Source organism: Primulina eburnea, chromosome 1 (genome assembly GCF_022965805.1).
Source record: "Primulina eburnea isolate SZY01 chromosome 1, ASM2296580v1, whole genome shotgun sequence".
Taxonomy (NCBI): Eukaryota; Viridiplantae; Streptophyta; class Magnoliopsida; order Lamiales; family Gesneriaceae; genus Primulina; species Primulina eburnea.
Window position 1 is genome coordinate 52,117,570 of NC_133101.1, and position 19,496 is coordinate 52,137,065.

The window sequence follows — 19,496 nt, forward strand, 5'->3', positions numbered from 1 at the left end:
GTTAGATAAACTTGTGTATATTCCAAAATATTGGAATAGTTCTTGTAAATTATTCTCCTCGAACTAAAGTTCGGATTCATAATTTTTTCGAAATTCTCCTTCTCATACATTTAATTACTAGTAATAATAAAATTTTCGTGTTTGAAATAAATTAACCATGCTCTGATACCATTTTTGAAGCGCGGAGGATCAATTAAAAAAAAATAGAGAATAAGGGTAGTTTTGTCAATTTTATAGGTTTAGGGAGTTAAAAAAGAGTTTTTGATGGCTAGGGAGTTAGGAACTAGTTAAGTTTGAGTTTAGGGATTTAGGAGCAATTTCCTCAATTTATAATCAAACACTTTATTTTTTATTTAATTTTTTTTAGGAAAATAGGTTATTTAAAAAATAATAATTTCAACTCATAAGTTTCTTTAACCAATTGGGTTCTAAACCGATTCCTTTCACACAGCTCGCTCATTCTGCAGAACCCTCGACCGCTTAAAACCCAGAACGGCCCACCTCTCCAACTCATCTGTCCGCCGCCGCTCGTCCTCCGCCGCCTCCATACAGGTCTTAATTTTTTTCCACCATTCATATTGCGATTCAGAAACGCGACCCACTGTTCTTCGTTTATAAATCCAGTCTTGCCAAATACTTGAAAAAGATTTGGCTCGAGAATTGTCATTTTCTTTATTTAACTGCATTGTTAATCATATTTGGGCTGTGCATCCAATAAACTGATAGAGGTCAGTGGTTTGAGGAATTAGGAGGTGATGGGGAAGAAAGAAGCTGAAGAACATGTAGGGACGCTACGGAAGCTTCCCGAAAAGGTATTTTCCCCTTGTTAATTTTCTTATTTTTTTTCAGTTTTTTGTTTCCGTTCACTTTTTTATTACCGAATTCAATTGGCCATAACCTTAGATGTTTAAATGAGAATAGAAGCGACGAGCAGCAGTATCTTCCTGCAAAATATCAAAAGTTCAAATTTTAGAATTTCTCACACTCCCTAGTTTTCTAGCTAGCCATCCAAGAGTAACGATTCAATGTTTCTGTCTTTTACCTTGAATTTAATGGAACATTTTAGATCTTTTATGTCATATTTATAGTCTCTTCTAGGATACTATGTAAAGCAACTCTCCCATGGTTTAACATTTCAGTCTTAGTTTATAATTGTTGACGACTTATATGTTTTGATGATTAGGGTGTTATATTTTCTGTGGTGCATATCTGCAGGACCCAGGCTTCTATGAATTCTTGAAAGAACATGACAAGGATCTCTTGGAATTTAATGATAAGGACATTGATGTGAGTCAGCCAACTTTGTGTGCCTATAGTTTGTAGTTAAATGTTGTATTCTACAGATCACTACAACTTGTCCCCCATATTTTAGGATGATGCCCAAACTGATGCGGAGGAAGAAGAAACAGCCGTTGATCATGTTGAACATGAGGATGATAAACTTGAGAAGAAAGAAGAGCCTTTTAAAAAGGTGATAACTAGTGCAATGGTTGATTCTTGGTGTAATGCAGTTCATGATGGACCAAAGCTAGGGGCAGTTCGCTCGCTTTTGAGAGCTTTTCGTTCTGCTTGCCATTATGGTGATGATGGTGGTGATGACCCAACAACAAACTTTAGTATGATGTCTAGTGCTGTTTTTAATAAAGTAATGCTTTTTGTTTTAAATGAAATGGATGGAATCCTTCGGGATCTGTTGAAATTACCATCTTCTGGTGGGAAAAAGGAGATGGTTGTGGATTTGATGAATACAAGACGCTGGAAGAACTACAATCATTTGGTGAAGTCATATCTTGGGAATTCTCTGCATGTTTTGAATCAAATGACTGACAATGAAATGATAGCATTCATGCTAAAGCGTCTTAGATACTCCTCTTTATTTTTGGCCGCTTTTCCTGCTCTCTCGAGAAAGTATATTAAGGTACGCTTTTCCACCTGTTTGTTTGCCAATACATACTTCTCAGTCTTTGATGATAGAGTGCTTCATAGTTACAGTTTTTTTTTAAAAAAGTGTATAAATACCATAATGTGCCAGAAAAGTGCACAAAATGATGATCATAAGGTAAAAGAGAAGGTGTCAGAAAGAGATTAGAAACCGATTTCAATCGGTTTAAACCTCATTGTCGTCAACTAGTTGCTCCACAGTCCTTCCTCACGGCTCTCTCTGGGGCCATCACAGTGAAACACATAAACTTGTGCTTGTGTTCTTTCTATATGATCTGATACTCTGTATTATCTCGGAAAAATCAGACAGAGGGTCATTAATTTGGTTGATTGTCTGTGTGTTCTGCAATGCAGCATTTAGCCATGGATTTCAGTAGAATTTTTATTTGACTGCTAGCACAATTGGGGCTGATGTGAGATGCCAGATATTTTGTTATTTCAATTAGAGTTGATGGCAGAGATTTAGCTCTAATAATTTGATTTAATTATAGTTTTCCTGAGCACAGTAATATCATATTTTAGGCAGAAACTGTAACATTTTCAGGTCGCTCTTCATTTCTGGGGTACGGAAAGCGGTGCTCTGCCAGTTGTTTCCTTTTTATTCTTAAGAGACTCTTGCATACGACTTGGTTCTGACTACCTAGACGAGTGCATCAGAGGAATGTACAAATCCTATGTCTTGAATTGCCATAATGTCAATCCAGCAAAATTGCAACGCATTCAATTTCTTGGCAATTGTTTTATTGAACTTCTTCGGGTGGACATTTCATCTGCTTACCAACTCGCCTTTGCTTACATCCGGCAATTAGCAATGATTTTGAAGGAAGCTCTTTCTGGTTCCACCAAAAAGAACACTAATAAAAAGAAGGGGAAGGATGATCCTCCTCGTTCCAAAAAAGAGAAGGGGAAAGAAGCACCTTCTGGTAAAACGACTAAGAAGGTGTGGTCTTGCATATTCTTCTGCTGATGATTGTTACTATTAATCTGAATTTGTTTGTGTTTCATTGGGATCACGTTGCCTACATTTAGGTTAATAATATAATTTCAACTCTTCATTTTCATACAATTTATATTTTCCCATCACAGGACGCATTCAGAAAGGTTTATCAGTGGAAGTTCATTAATTGCCTGGAGCTATGGACTGGTGTCATTTGTGCATATAGCTCGGAAGCTGATTTGATCCCCCTTGCTTATCCATTGACTCAGATTATTACGGGGGCTGCTCGTTTACTTCCATCTGCTTGTTATTTCCCCCTTAGATTGCGTTGTGTGAGAATGCTCAACCGAATCAGTGCCTCAACCAGTACTTTCATCCCTGTTTCTCTGCTTTTGTTGGACATGTTAGAAATCAAAGAATTGCGCAGGCCACCTACAGGAGGAGTGGGCAAAGCCATTGATTTTTCTTCTATTCTGAAGGTATCATCGATAGGGTTCTCACCCATGCTTCCAGGTGTCTTATTTCCTTTAACATGAATTTAAAATGGTCCTTTAACAGGTAAGCAAAGCCACCCTATCTACACGAGCTTTTCAAGAGGCTTGTGTTTTTTCTGTGGTTGAGGAGCTCACCGAACATCTTGCTCAGTGGAGTTACTCGATTGCTTTTTTGGAGTTTTCTTTTATTCCTAGCATTCGGTTACGCAGCTTTTGTAAATCCACGAAGGTTGAGAGATTTCGTCGGGAAATGAGGCACCTCATTCGTCAGGTTTATGATATGATCATTGAGATTGTGTGTGCTAATTTTAAGTCTGCATTATGTCAAAAAAATAAGATTTCTTGAAAAGCTTCACAGAGCATTTCATCTTTGATGCAGTGTTTTTATTTTGACTCTATTAATCTGTTACTCAATGCCGTAGGTTGAGGCGAACTGTGATTTTATAAACAAGAAGCGGACAACATCATCATTATCGCCAAATGAAATTGCGGTTGAATCTTTCCTTGAGGTCAGGAAATCTATGGCAGTTTTATCCTCTTCTCAACTATTTACCACTCTGCATATTTGATATATTAATAGAATCTATTTGACTTTTTCGTATATTGTATACTGATTGATTTTTTTCCCCTGTACGCTAGGATGAGAAGAACTCAGGGACTAGCCCCCTGTCTCAGTATGTTGCCACTCTACGCCAGAGAGCAAAGGAAATAAATGACTCTTTGAAGGAAACCAGGTAGGTAAAATGTGTCATTTAGTTTATATAATCGTACTGAATTTGGAACTCTCTAGATTTTTACAAAATGATGTCTTTTATCTAGCGTGCTTGTTGGAGACCGTTCTTCAAAATTTGGAAACGGGATAGCAGAGGATGATGGAGAAGATGATTCTGATGATGAAGAAGGCACTGATCTTTTGCCACCACAGCCCCAGTCCAAGTACTCTCCTTTTCTCTCTATGTCGGGGGTATAATGGGTTGTCTGATTTTCGTTGAACTCGACTAAATATCTCACTGGTCGAGATCTAATACTCGAGATTGAGTTTTTTGTTGTACATGGCAAAATTGTTCTGCATGTGTTCATATGACTAGTTTAAGGAAAGTACAAGTAAAGTCATGTGTCGATGAGTATTGGAGCCTGGCTTATATGTGCTAGAGATTGAACTGATGTGCTGATGCGAGCTTAGCCAAACTGCTTGTCAGCTTCCATTGTGCAGTGCTTGTCTTAATCGAATTATTTGGTTGCTAGGAATAAGCGTCAGAAACATGTTAAGAGGAAGAATGATGAACCATTGAACAACGCAGCCATGGATGAAGATATCGTAGAGGATTTTATTCTCAGTTCTGATGAAGATAGTCCGATTAGGGACGATGCAGAGGAAGAGGACAGTCCCCTGAAGGCAGCTACCCCGAAATGGAGGAGCAAGAAACAGAAGCAACTGGTGGAGATGTCTGTGGAGGAGACTAAGGTAGGTAATAAAAAGTCGAATAAGAGGAAGAGGAGGGGAAAGGGTAAACTTTAATTTCTCTTTTTGAATGATCCACCAATTTTGATCAAAAAATTATTTGTTTGGAAATTACAGAAATTGTAATATTATGCTACTTTGTAGTTTTTTTTCCCTTTCGAAGTAGTTATTTCTACACGGTTGTGTTTTAACTTTTAATTCTGGCGGGGCATCTTTTAAGGTAAAGGGCGTATTTAATTTAGTCTATATTTTTATAAATACAAACTAAAAATGATATTATTTATTATAAATATATGACAAAATCATAATCCGTTCATTAATCATAATTTCAATCATAAATTGATGAATCAAAATTAAACTAAAATTAAATTAGTTTAATAGTTATCTTATCCAATCACATCCCACTCAACTTAATTATGTTAAATGAAATACGGCCCTCAAAAAAATAGTTTCAAGTTGCGTACTCTGCAGTGAGAGTATAATATTTTTTATAGATAAAAATTTTGATTTTGACATAATTGTTTTTCTTTTTGTATTTTATTTTTATTGGATTTTGGTTTCTTATATTTTTTTCTTTTAATAAATTTGTAAGTTGTTCTATACAGTTATCTAAAAAAATTAATTAAATTAAATTGAAAAATATATGTTTATTAATTTTATGAGCACTTTTTATAGGATTTCCAACCACATACATATAATTAATTGTATTCAATGTTTTAAAACATTAAAATAAATAAAATCCCTAATGATTCACGAAATTCGAGGTGTGGAGGTCCAGAGTCACGTTTTGCCATTTGTCCTCTTCGCCCCCACTTGTGCCTCGGTGATCCGGCCAAATCTTTTGACCTCTTTCAGCCACATGCAAGCCCTTTTCCGTCATTCCACCGTCATACCCAATTTTTGTTTATTATTATATTAATCAAACAACCGTCCACCTGCACTGTCTATCCCCTATCACTAACGCACGACACATTAGCGAGTGACTACACTATAATTTTGATATATAAATTAGAAAATAAATTGAAAAATAAAAGAATAAATAATTAACCTCAGTTAGAATTGAATCTATAACATAAATCTCAAAAAACAACGATTCTATCCGCTGAATTACATATAACTTTAATTAAAATTATAACATTTTATTAATATATATAATTATTAAAACAGTTCATGATACCAAAATTAATTATTTTAAGTGTCTCAAACTTAATAAGATAGCATAGAAGTATAGATTTATGACAATTTATTTTAAGTGTTTTTTAAAATTTTAATTAATAAAATATTTGGAAATTATACGTAAAAAAAATTGATAAATATTTTAATATAAAAACTATATCTAAAAACATTTTAATTGTATTTTTTTTCTTCCTACAAATAAATGATACCCCAGAGAAAATAAATAACGTTTTATTTCTAATAGATGAAGCTTTAGGCTTCGTTTGGTTATCGTTTTCGAAGAGACCTCAGCAGCTATAATAGATGAAGTTTAAAAATAGGGTTCAAGCCCGATCAAGCATAGTTTTTTCCAGCTCCATGTAGCCAAAAAAAAAAAAAAAAAATTACATTACCCGACTAGATAAGATATGGGTCTCGAATAACTGGCTAATACTTGATGATCTAGATATTAAATTCTGTCGGTTGTCTTACAAAGTAAAGTTATTGATGTCATGTTCCCGCAAAAATATTCGAGTAGGTCTCTTGTGAGATAGTCTCACGAATCTTTATATGTGAGACAGGTCAACTCTACCGATATTCACAATAAAAATTAACACTCTTAACATAAAAAATAATGTTTTTTCATGAATGATCCAAATAAGAAATCCGTCTCACAAAATACGACCCGTTAGACCGTCTCATATAAGATTTTGTCAAAACATTCTGACATTAAACTCAGTAGTAGCTCGATAAAAATATCCCAAAAATTAGAACATTTGACTAGTAATAGGGAATTACGAGGTGGACTCGAGTAATAAAAATTAATTTATGATAAAATTCTCGACTTTTTGAAAATCTAGATTTAAAAAGAGGTGATTACAATGAAATTAAGGATAAAATAGTGATTTGGTTATATTTACAAGAAACAGACATGTGCATTGAATATAAAATTTATTTATAGTTAAAAATTATTTTTTTTAATTTGAATTCAATTATAATTTTTTGATTTCATTTTAAGATGATGATTAGGATAATGAGATAATACGAGATAAAGCGAGAAGTTTTTGAGCGAACTATTTACTTTTTTGTATCTTAATTATTAAATATGTTCGAAGAATGAAGAAGATATATTTGAACATCCATAATTAAAAAAAATATGTTTCATAGCTTATTTATAGTGTTTTTTGTGAACTTTTTTGAAATTGAAAGTTCCCACAACATGAATACACAAAATAATGTTCTTGTTTTATATCTGAGGTCTGCGTAGGAGTGTTCATCGGTCGGTTCGGTTCGGTTTTCGGTTTTTTATTTCGGTTTTTTCGGTTTTCGGTTTTACAAATATATAATCCGATATCCGAACCATTTTTCTTCGGTTCGGTTCGGTTCGGTTCGGTTTTCTACCGAAATGGTTCGGTTATTTCGGTCGGTTATTTCGGTTTTGATACAATTATTTAAATTAATAATATAAATATATTATAAAATATAATATGTTATTTTTTAAAATATTTCTTAGTAAAATATTTAAATATAAAGTACAAATGAATTATATAAACAACAATCAACTAAGTATTATTCAAAATAATTCTTCATTCACTAATATCATCTCAATAAATAATATAAAATAAAAATAACATTATTAATTTAATTAAATTTCGGTTTTTTCGGTCGGTTCGGTTTTGACATTTATAATCCGAAACCGAACCAAATTAATTTCGGTTTTAACATTTATATCCGAATTATAAAATTCGGTTTTCGGTTTGGTTTGGATTTTCGGTTTTTTCGATTTTATCCGAAGTTTGAACACCCTCAGGTCTGCGTCTAGTGATACTTTACTTTTCGGAAAATCAACAAACACTGGCTTAGTTCAGTCATACCTCTGAAATTCGAGGATCCCTCGACTTGTTTTTAGAGAGGACAAAAACGTCGTCTTTGAACGAGGGAGAGAGATATATGAGTGTAAAAGATATTTTATTAGATTAAAAGTTACCAAAATATTTAGGGTGAGTATAAGACAATTTTTGAGTTTCTATAGTTGTATCTAGAGTTTTAAGATTTGTACATAAAGAATTACATTAGAATCATTGTAAATCTATGGATATATTGGATACCTATAGATTTTTATAGATTTCTAAAAAATCAAGTTTGAATTTTAAGACTCTAGAAAAATCTAATTTGGATACCACTAAAATTTTATGGAGTTTATAAAATTCTACGGTCAATACCTCTACAAAAGCCAATAAAAGTAATTAAATTTTCAAGATTGAATACACATCTCTTAGTCATTATGTATTACATATACTTATTTCTATTATTTTATCATTCATTATTATGTATTACATGTACTTATTTCTATTATTTTATCATTCATTTATTAATGATATTCAATCATCACATTTTTCGAACCAAATGTGACCTTAATATATCGGCAAAATCAATCATACATTATTTAATTTCATTCACAAGATGTCTCATAATGCAAATAAACTTAAAAATCTAATTTATTATTGTATCATATATTTTATTATAAAATAAACGAATTATACATACGTAAAATATACATTTATTAAAAATATAATGAATCATATATGCGTAAAATGTGCACCATACATATCAATAAGAGTGAGTCTCATTTGAGACCGTCTCACAGATCTTAACTTGTGAGACGAGTCAACCTTACCGTTATTCACAATAAAAAGTAATACGCTTAGTATAAAAAGTAATACTTTTTAATGGATGACTCGTCTCACAAATACGACCCGTGAAATCGTCTTACACAAGTTTTTGTCTATCAATAAATATTATTATAATACATAGAAAATTAAAGTTAGGCCAAAAAATAAAAAAGGGATCCAATCAAAAAGCCAACTCGTTTTACTTCCACTCCCTACATTCGTCAGCAATTCCAAACACGCCCCAAATACTCAACGGTGGTGGCGTGTCCCTGAACCAATGAACCCTCGACACGTCAGCTCTCCCCCGATTAGATGCGGTTACGTTGAGGCATGCATGGAAGGAGGGATCTTTGTGGGGCCCACGTAAAATTTGGAAGTATGTGTCGTCGTTTCAGTAGACAGTTGTTTATTTAAGACACCTCTTTCTTGTTGGAAACCACTGCTCCACGTCTTGTTCTTGTTTATCATCAATTTCAGCAGAAAAGTAGCGCCTGTTTTTTCAGTGAAATTTGGGCAGAAAAGGAAAGCGCTTCTCCCCCGGAAGTGCTTTCAATTAATCTTTCAGGTATTCTCTGTTTTTCTCGATCTACATTATGCGTTTTCATGTCCTTGTTTTTTTCCTCTGTGAATGTCTGCGTTAGCTTATAATCGATAGATCTGTGGAATATGTTATGTAATCTTTCTAAAGAATTAATTTTGTTTTTGGGGTCACAGTTTTGTGGCGTTGGCGTAGTGCTCTGGATTCTTGTGTTTATATGGTGATTGTTAGTTAGCTTTATTTTAGTCTGCGTGCTGAATCCTTGGGGAAATCTGATACGAAAATGATGATTTTCCTTTAAAAAATTTGTAGTTTTGGTGTATTTTTGAGATGGGGTGCCATCGATTAGTGTAAAGTAAGCATTTTCCTGATGGATTGCCTCAACTTTCAGGGGTTGCATGTGCTTCAAACCTTTCTTGAAATGTATCTTTAACGTGATTTTTTTAATGGCCACATAAATTAAAGGCAATAAAATAGTGAAGATATTAAAAGTACAGCTTGCCAAAAAAAATATTTTAGAGCATCCACTAGCCACGGGACGGTACTAGCATGATAGAATTACCTTTTAAAAATGAAAAAAAAAAAAGTAAATTTTTCTGTGTAAATACATTAATATATGTCTGTGCAGGTGCTTTGAAGCAAGTAGGGGTGGTGCAAAAAAATGGGAGCCGGAGGCCGCATGTCTGTTCCAGCAGGCAAAAATGAAGAAAAGAAGAGCAACACCCTCCAACGAATGCCTTACTCGAAGCCTCCTTTCACTCTTGGTGACTTGAAGAAGGCCATCCCACCCCACTGCTTCCAAAGATCCCTCGTCCGCTCGTTTTCCTATGTCGTTTTTGATCTCTTCTTTGTGTGTCTCTTCTACTACATTGCCACCTCATACTTCCACCTCCTCCCACCATCTCTGCGCTACGTTGCGTGGTCTGTTTATTGGATCGTTCAAGGATGTGTTACTACTGGAGTTTGGGTGATCGCTCATGAGTGTGGCCACCATGCTTTCAGTGATTACCAGTGGGTCGATGACACTGTTGGATTGGTCCTCCACTCGGCTCTTATGGTCCCTTATTTCTCTTGGAAATACAGTCATCGTCGCCACCATTCGAACACGGGATCCATGGAACGTGATGAGGTCTTCGTACCCAAGCCCAAGTCGAAATTGGGATGGTACTCTAAATACTTGAACAATCCACCAGGCCGGGTTGCGACTCTGCTTATCACCCTCACTCTCGGTTGGCCTTTGTACTTGGCTTTCAATGTGTCTGGCAGGCCTTACAGTCGTTTTGCATGCCACTACGATCCCTATGGGCCGATATACAACGATAGAGAGCGACTTCAAATCTACTTATCCGATGCTGGAGTTCTTGCCGCCGCATATGTGCTCTATCGTGTAGCATTGGCGAAAGGGCTAACTTGGTTGATATGTGTTTATGGTTTGCCTTTACTAATCGTCAATGGATTCCTAGTCTTGATCACGTTTTTGCAGCACACTCATCCGGCCTTGCCTCATTTTGATTCTTCTGAGTGGGACTGGCTGAGGGGTGCATTGGCGACTGTTGATAGAGACTATGGTGTGCTGAATAAAGTTTTCCACAACATCACCGACACGCACGTGGCTCACCACTTGTTCTCGACTATGCCGCATTACCACGCAATGGAGGCCACAAAAGCCATAAAGCCAATCTTGAAACAGTATTATCAGTTCGACGAAACCTCCTTTTACAAGGCTATGTGGAGGGAGGCAACGGAATGTGTATATGTCGAACCAGACGAGAATAGCAAGGACAAGGGCGTATTCTGGTACAAAAACAAGTTTTGAAAGCGGCGTGTCTGTGTCTTTGGCATTATGTATCTGTATTGTAAGAGTCGAGTCTTTAGTGTTTACAATGGAGAGTGAGGAAGTCTTGCTTTAGTTTCCTCAGATAAAAAACGTCCTTCAGTTGGTGCGTTCTCTCCTAAGCAATGAGTTATTAGTTCAAGATAAGCTTGTTTGTACTTACTTGTTGGAACCTTAAAGTTATTAATGGTTGAGTCTTTTGTGACATTTATGTTGATTCATCCCAAGGCGATCCTGAAAATTTAATCCAAATCTAACCGTAAATTTAACTTTTTATAAAGAAACACCGAGTTAGAGAGGGTAGTGTTTTGGCATAAATCCATTCAAGAATGTGATATATTGTACTTGTTTCAACCTTAAATTCAATAATGGTCGTTGATTCTTTTGAAACATAAATGTTGATTCATTACTACAATTGAGACATTGATGTTGACTCATTGCAATAGGGGGTATGCTAAAAGAACTAATCGAGGCGGCTAAAAATTTCCATAAAATTGAATCTTTTTTCAAGAAGCACGACCCAAAACGGTACACAAGTGAAGAACTACTACTTCCTCTTCCCGGGAATTATGTTACACAGTTCCTCGGCCGTCCATGTGATCTCTTCCAGGTTTTCTACACAACTGTAAATCTGCTCCGCAATCTTCATCAGCAGTATCCTGCATTCTGCAGCCACAGAAGAAGATAACTCGGGATCCAATACTGAATCATAATAGACGAAAACAAAGTATCAAATATCCAACATGGGAATCTACAAGAAAATGGCGGACCTGGAAATTTACTGAAATTTAGCAGACATAATGAAGCAAGAATCTTGTGCTCGACCAGCTCCCCATGTTCCATACATTTTTTGAGCGGAGAGATGAGAGCTGAGAAAGCATAGAGTTGAAATTTTGTATCTGCCAATGAACCAAGTGAAGAACTCAACCAGGCCATTGTTAGTTTTGTTACCAAACACACTCGGACCAAATCCGAGTTCCCTAAATTCAAACACTTGGATACAGTGTCCAAGAATGGCTTATTCTCATCCTCAAGCAGTGAAGCTGATAAATTCACTAGCCACTTCTCCCTCGCCTTTTCTTCTTCGCTGTCTTCGATCTGAGAATCAACCCTTCCATCAAATGATATATCATAAGATTCATCATCAGCAATATCCCAGTCAGGACCATTGTGAAATCCAGCAAGTTTAAGTATCCGATCCTCTGTCATGAGTTTCCCAGATGATAAAGCATCTCTTTCATCCGAACATCTCTCTTTCACCTCATGCCCCGCATCAAAGATTACAAGATAAAAGTGAGCCAATGAATCAACAATTTAAGTAGATCACCAGTAGCCTTATTCAACAGCCAGCATAACAAATCATTCAAGAACATAGGCACACTGGCCACCAAGAGGAAGCCTTTTTTTTTTAATAAAAGTCGAAAGAATAGTTAGTTTCGTGCTCACTGCACAGCTGCTTAGAGTGAATCCATTTTTATCTTACGTAGGAGGATTCTCCTCGCAACTACATGAGTCTGAACTCATGCGAATACCAATCATTGGAGAGGCTGATTTTCATTCATAAAACAAGATGCGGTGTGAGCATAACTGATAGACAAACAAGAACAAGCACTACGTATAAAGGTTGAATGTATTCGTTTCGGGATTTCATTAAAAACAAGCACTAAAAAGTATGGTATGAAAGTTTGAAAAACGATCGAGCGAAATTAAAAACTACAAACGGCAGTTCATGCTCGAATTTGTTGATTATAATCGCTGGGGACTCTACTGTTCGTCAGTGTCTTCCATATTCAAATCTAAAAGCTCGAACGATTCTTTTTTGGGTTCTTCCGGCTGGGAAGCTGGGAAAGGTTTTGGGGGAAAAAAGATTATTTTTTTTTAAAAAAAATGTTTCCCAATTTATCGGGAAAAAATCAAAAAAGGAATATGGAGATGCGGGGTATCGATCCCCGTACCTCTCGCATGCTAAGCGAGCGCTCTACCATCTGAGCTACATCCCCGTTGTTGTGATAGTCTTGGGCTTACTCTATTTGTAGGAAAACAGTACAACATTCCTCATTTTCCTCAAACGAATGAACGATCCTTCCTTCTTTTCACTTACTTTTGTCCATTTTTCCATGTGGTTCGGATAAAAATTTCCTTCAAATTCGTTGGAGAATTCGATATTCGATCTGAATGTATATAGGAAATTCACACACATATATATATTAAAAAAATGTTAATTCTAATATGATTTTATTGAATAATGATTGTTGAATGTAACGTAAGAAAATTATTAGTTATGCTATATTTTTAAGATAATGATGTTGTGCTGAGTGAGACTTGCTTTCAAGTCCCTATCAGTGTAGTTGTATTTGTGTTTAGTTCTATCAAACCAATTTTTTTTTTTTTTTTTGCACATGTTTATGTCCTCACTCACACACACTCTAGGAAACTTTCCAGGAGGTCACCCATCCCAAAATTGCCCTAAGTCAAGCACGCTTAACTTTAGAGTTCTTATGTGATGAGCTACCGAAAAGAAGATGCACCTTCGTGATATGAGTAGTATCAATCAAATCTTTTAAGCCCTCTTCAACTGTACAGTCCATTACATTGAACAGTCTCGGAATCCCTCTCATTCCCGTGTGGGTCGGTTCATTCATGTTTCCTCCACCTAGAAGCCTGTCAGGAGCCGCTCATTGTCCGTGCAACTTATGGCACCGGCGATCACCCCCCGCCCTCTTCGGCCCCGGGCCTCACATGCCCACCAGCTCCGCTTGGTTCGTCCCCGAACCACACCGTACTAAGAGAGGTCGGCTCTGATACCAACTGTAAACGCCCCGAGCCCGGGCCTGCGACTGCGTGACTGCACAATGGGCTCCTATAGCAAGTATTTCGTATTCGTCCTCGTTTTAGGAAAATGATTAACCCAAATTGCTATAGAAGTCCATTGTAAGCCATTATAAACTCATTTTTAAATATTTGATTTTTAGATGTGGGACAAGGGTATCACACACACAAAAACTTTTTGTGCACTTCTTAGGCCCACATTTATTTTTCGGATGAAACTCAGAAGAAAATATTGAAAATCTGGAACTGCTATATGATATTTGAGTAATAACTATTTTAGATATGATACGCAAAATAAAATTTTGAGTATAAAATTAGAACAATATATTAATATCAACAATTGTTACACTTATTTGTTTTTATCAAATATCATATATTAATATCAGATTTGAAAGAGATGATGCTGAAATATCATATATTAGTATTACATTTTTAATATTTTATGCTGTTTTTCATCCGAAAAATACACGAGTCATTAATATCAGTAACATTATGAGTGGGTCTCAGTCTCATGTGAGACCGTCTCACGGATCTTAATACGTGAGACGGGTCAACCCTACCCATATTCAAAGTAAAAAGTAATACTCTTAGCATAAAAAGTAATGATTTTTCATAGATGACCCAAATAAGAGACTCGTCTCACAAATACGACTTGTAACACCGTCTCACACAAGTTTTTGTCTAACATTATACATGTTTGAGTGTATAACAAGTATTAGTATTAATGATTGATTTTTTCCGGATGAAAACTTAAAAATCATATATTAGTACTAGATCTGAAATTTTTTGTACTCGAATATTATATATTAGTACTATATTTTCAACGTTTTGTCAAGATTTTCATTTGAAAAAACCCGTGTCATTAATATTAAGTTATATGTTCAAATGTAACTCACCATATAAATACAAAGATATATCAACAAAATCATGAATTTTCGTCCCTCTACAATCAATATATAAATTTTCCAAATAAATTGAGGTATAGCATAAGTTTCAGTTTATAAGCTTCACTCAACTGACAACCGAATATTATGGCATCGGATCCAAAGGTTTTAAAAATAATCCTGTTTTTTGACCAATCTCCTTTTAATTATTGAATCATCCAAAAACATACCCACAAATTCTCCAAGTTGAGAGTGTGGGTTCATTTCATCCCACTATATAAATTTCTAAGTTGCATTTGGACGTAAAGATTTGAAGTTATGGTTCATTTAATTGTTTGAATGAATCTACGAGTGAATTTCAAATTCATCAATTATTAAATGATATGGATACAATGATAATTGTGATTATTTTTTAAATACGTTCAAAATAAAGTTCATTTCAGATTCTATCTTTGAAATTCTTAATCAAATCAAATCTTCTTATCTAAACACAACCTCAGGTGCACCGAGATTGAACGGTTTTAAAAACGATAGATTTCAAATTCATTTGATTGTTTTTATGAATTTATACTGGGTAATTTTCGAATCCACGGGTTCAAACCTCATATTTTATATAAAAACACATTCCAGACGTTTTGAACGCAGAGAAATCGAGTTTGTGATTAACCCTCACATCGCAGAGAAATCGAGTTTGTGATTACCCCTCACATTTCATAAACAATCCATACTCTCACCATTTTTTTGCTTTTATTACATAATTATATGTATAGCAGGAATCTAAAAAACTATCCAGTTACAGAATGTTGAAGCGAAACTTCATAACTATAAAATAGTGTACATCATGGCTAATCAACAGCAAAAAATAATGCAAATTTGGCCACAAAACAGGTATCTTTTTTTACTATAAAAGAGAAGAAAGAAAAATCTTTCAGTTGCCAACTGCAGGTCCTTGAGCCCTTAATCAGGTCCGACCCTTATCTTTTTCAAACATATTTGGTTTCTTTACTCTTTTTTTCCACAAAACTCTATCATAAGAAACCTTTCTAACCATTACACTTGACAAATAGAAGAAAATAACCAGTTCTGCAGAAGTCTTCATTCTTTCAAATTTCACATCAACAACTGGCTGCAAAAAACTCTTGTAGAATAATGTACATGCTTTGCACTGAATCACAATGAAGGACAGTTTCATCCACATGGTCCAGTTTTGTATGGTTCTAGGACAAAGCGACTTGAAGATTGGTGGAAGAATAACTTATACATCAAGCTGCATATCTAACAACCAGAGTACCGTCAGTTTCATCAATGTCAACTAAAATACGCTTTGGTTCATAAACGAGGAAAGTTTCATGAAGGTCGTGAAATCAGAGATACTGATAACCAAAAATGCCACTAAAAATTGATTGTGCTACAGTTCACATGATATGGTAGCCAAGAGACCGGAGGCATTTAGCAAGTGATCATGCCAGGCCATTGATGATGCCAAGAAAACAGTTGTTGACACTTTTTAAGGCATCTGAGAAGATTCTTACAGGATACCAGGGGAGGGAACCACTAAGTGTGATATAACAAAGAACCAGTAAGCGAGAGAGCTGATAAAAACGAGGCATGAATCCAGAAAAATAAAATGCAAGTACGGAGATACCGAGTCAAGATGCAATGGACCAGATTATGATTAGAATAGAACACCAATAGAACCAGCAGATCAAAATCTGAACACAATATGTCAGGCTTTAAGCACCAAAATTGATGATACCGTGCTCCGATTAGCCGTCACTAAGATTTCAACAATCACAAAACCATGTTTCACAAAAGCAACACTAAGCATTCAAATCTAAATGCACAGCAAATAAATTCTCAATATGCAAGGGATGCCACGATCAAAGAACTTCTAGCACGTACCATTAAGTTTCGAGACTCCGAGAATACACTAAATGTAATGAATGGATGAAGCAAAACAACAAGGATCATCAATATCATGAAGAAAAAATGCTTAAAGCATACCTAATAGCAAAATAAATATACCATCAAGCATCCATCATCAAAGTGTCCCCTTCCTCATCCTGCATAACATCAAAAACTGAACCATTTCTTATCCCAACATTCAAACTCAAAATCAGTCTATCAGAGTTTGCTGCAGCACTTGCACCAAATCTCCGTATCCCCGTAGCCCTGCTCTGCAATCGTTCCCCTCGAGGAGCCAAATCCAGAGGAAAAACAGCGTCACGCTCTTCTACCAATTGGGTTGGGTGCTCTTCCTGGTGGGGTTCAATAGGTAATTTGAACCGGCACAACGGGCAAGTATAATGACGCTTAAGCCACTCTGCTATGCAATCCTTGTGAAAGTAATGCTCGCAAGGTAATTCATTAACTGGTGTATCGGTGTTCGGATTGATCTCGAAATCTTCCAAACAAATTGAGCAAGATTGAAGGGACGCAGTTGTATTTGGGAGGAATACTTTCATCGGAAGGGAATTGACGAAGGATCTCAAAGCCGGTGTAGATGTGTAAAAATTCGAGGAGGTAAAGGAGAGCAGCGAACTATCGGAATCATAATCATAATCGGAGTCTGAGTCATCAGAGGTGTAGTAAGGTGAGACGTTTGAGCCAGGCGTGTGATTCGAATTCATCGGAGGACGCAGTGGAGGAGGTGTAGGTGGCGGGGGTGGTGCAATCGGCGGCGATGGAGAGATCGTGTGGTGTGGGAGGAGGTGGCGGTGATGGCACCGAGGGCAGCGGAAGGATGACGGAGAAAGAGAGTTTGTCGCACCAGCGGGGGATATGTGGAATGAGTGGCTGCAGTTGTAGCACCTGTACGAGCGGCGATTAGTCCCGGCGGAGGCGGTGGTGGAGAAAGGGTGGTGATGGGTGGCGGGCTCCGTCGATGTTGACATGGTGGTGTAAGAGGGACAAATATGTTGTGTTTTGGTCTTTTTTCCTATCTTTTCATGCTGCAGGGACACACATAAATGTCAACAATCCAATTATTAAATTAAATTCAATTAAATTAAGTAAATATATATGTGTGTGTATAATATGGGTTTTAAATTAAATATTACAAAAATGTAAAAAATTATCAAAATATGATAAAATATGAGTATGATTGACCTGTATCATAGATTAGGATTCGTGAGACGGTCTCACATGAAATCCACTCTAAAATTTGATAGATATTTTTTCAAAAATATTTTCTCAAGTCTAAATAATTTTATCATTTTTAAAATAGTTTTTAATAAATTCAACAATCTTGAAAAACAAAAATATGTATTTAGTTGAATTCAACGATTATGGTAATGTTTAAAAATAATTTTTTAACTGGATTACATATCGATTAAATAATTTATAATAATTAATATACTAAATTAATAATATGAACCAAATTAAATTTACCTAATGAAACAAATAAAATAGTCACTTTCAAAGAACATATAGCCCCTCTCCTGTCAATCTGGAAGTCGATCGATTTTGGATCCTATTCTAATCTACAAACTTCTACACCAATTATAAAAATTAACTATATAACAATGTTTAAAATTATTATATATTGTTAAAAAATAAGATATTGAGTGTTGAAAATAAGAATAGTAAATATTGAAAATTAGTTTGTGATTATGTATATATTGATGTATTTATTTTTGGATTATTTCAAACAAATTCTATAAATATGTCTCTGAATTTGTGAAGAAAAACACAAGTGAGTGGAGAAAATTTTATAAAAGTGTCTAGTTTAATATATTTTGTGAGTTTCTGATTTTCACTTTTTATCGTAAATTTTTACTTTTAACACACACATATATATATATATATATATATATATATATTAATTTTTTTGATGTTAAATATCTTTAGAAAAAAGAGAGATTATTAAAATTTTAAACTTTAAAAATATTTTTTATAATACTTTTTAACCATTGAAATGTTTGAAATCATATTAAAAGATTATAACACTTAAAATAAATCTTATAAACACTTTCTAAATCTTTTTAATATTAATAATATAGTATATAAGTATATATAATATAAATTATTATGTTTATTATCATTAATTGATAATATTTATTTTTATCATTTGGGTTCAATGGCCTAATTAAATTGGCCCATTAAGTTCATTAATTATTCATATTTATCATTTGGGTTCAAACCCAAATATCTCCCCAAAAATCTTATATGTCAGGTATGTTATATTTTTGTACTTAAGACGTCTGTCTTTCAGATAATAGAGTCGAGTTGTTTTCTGGCTTAAAACGTTAGAGTATTTACGATGACAACTCCGTACTCATTCAACATTTGTTTGTTACGTAGATGACAATTATAAAAAATTTTATGACAAAAATTTGTGTGAGAGGGTCTCACGGGTCGTATTTGTGAGACGGATCTCTTATTTGGGTCATCCATAAAAAAATATTACTTTTTATGCTAAGAGTATTACTTTTTATTTTGAATATGGGTAGGGTTGATCCGTCTCACATATTAAGATCCGTGAGACGATCTCACATGAGACCCACTCAAATTTTATTTACGGACTACTTAGACTCATTTATAAACTAGTAAGATCTCACTATTCTAATCTTCATAATTTGGGTAATTACATTTTTTTACATCAATATCAAATTTGTCGTGTTAATCTATATTATGTATATTTACTACGTATCTATACTTTATTATTGAATTTAAAGTTCATATACTAATAAATTTTGGTGTCATGGTCCATCATTTTATTCAATACAAATTTTATTCTTATTTGATTTAA

At 34.8% G+C, this 19,496-nt stretch overlaps 4 protein-coding genes and 1 non-coding gene across 11 annotated transcripts; 2 read left to right on the top strand and 3 right to left on the bottom strand.

Moving 5' to 3' along the window:
* Positions 1-417: 417 nt before the first annotated feature.
* LOC140830662 (nucleolar complex-associated protein 2) lies at positions 418-5,009 on the top strand. Of its 3 annotated transcripts, none has more exons than XM_073194083.1 (11): positions 418-552; positions 727-812; positions 1,216-1,287; positions 1,373-1,918; positions 2,486-2,881; positions 3,028-3,357; positions 3,437-3,643; positions 3,795-3,881; positions 4,012-4,106; positions 4,192-4,308; positions 4,618-5,009. In XM_073194083.1, exons 2-11 carry the CDS (start codon positions 756-758, stop codon positions 4,889-4,891), a joined length of 2,181 nt encoding a protein of 726 aa, XP_073050184.1. In that variant the 5' UTR covers positions 418-552; positions 727-755; the 3' UTR covers positions 4,892-5,009. The 3 variants fall into 3 exon arrangements, with proteins under 3 accessions (XP_073050184.1, XP_073050201.1, XP_073050193.1); XM_073194100.1 differs by having other exon boundaries at positions 421-552; positions 750-812; XM_073194092.1 differs by having other exon boundaries at positions 433-552; positions 743-812.
* A 3,982-nt stretch (positions 5,010-8,991) lies between these two features.
* Positions 8,992-11,240, top strand: LOC140830679 (delta(12)-acyl-lipid-desaturase-like). The gene is made up of 2 exons (XM_073194111.1): positions 8,992-9,226; positions 9,828-11,240. Exon 2 carries the CDS (start codon positions 9,861-9,863, stop codon positions 11,013-11,015), a length of 1,155 nt encoding a protein of 384 aa, XP_073050212.1. The 5' UTR covers positions 8,992-9,226; positions 9,828-9,860; the 3' UTR covers positions 11,016-11,240.
* LOC140830689 (putative E3 ubiquitin-protein ligase LIN) lies at positions 10,992-12,882 on the bottom strand. Its single transcript, XM_073194121.1, has 2 exons — positions 11,804-12,882; positions 10,992-11,699 (listed from the first exon to the last, which is right to left on the bottom strand). Exons 1-2 carry the CDS (start codon positions 12,240-12,242, stop codon positions 11,581-11,583), a joined length of 558 nt encoding a protein of 185 aa, XP_073050222.1. The 5' UTR covers positions 12,243-12,882; the 3' UTR covers positions 10,992-11,580.
* Positions 12,883-12,960: 78 nt separating this feature from the next.
* Positions 12,961-13,033, bottom strand: TRNAA-AGC (transfer RNA alanine (anticodon AGC)). Its single transcript has one exon. It is a non-coding gene; the product is annotated as a tRNA-Ala (tRNA).
* Positions 13,034-15,547: 2,514 nt separating this feature from the next.
* Positions 15,548-17,708, bottom strand: LOC140830699 (uncharacterized). 5 transcript variants are annotated; one of them, XM_073194163.1, is made up of 2 exons: positions 16,772-17,708; positions 15,548-16,013 (listed from the first exon to the last, which is right to left on the bottom strand). In XM_073194163.1, the coding sequence occupies exon 1, from the start codon at positions 17,638-17,640 to the stop codon at positions 16,774-16,776; it is 867 nt and encodes a 288-aa protein (XP_073050264.1). In that variant the 5' UTR covers positions 17,641-17,708; the 3' UTR covers positions 15,548-16,013; positions 16,772-16,773. The 5 variants fall into 5 exon arrangements, with proteins under 5 accessions (XP_073050264.1, XP_073050258.1, XP_073050248.1 ...); XM_073194157.1 differs by having other exon boundaries at positions 15,548-16,021; XM_073194147.1 differs by having other exon boundaries at positions 16,751-17,708.
* Between the last annotated feature and the right edge of the window lie 1,788 nt (positions 17,709-19,496).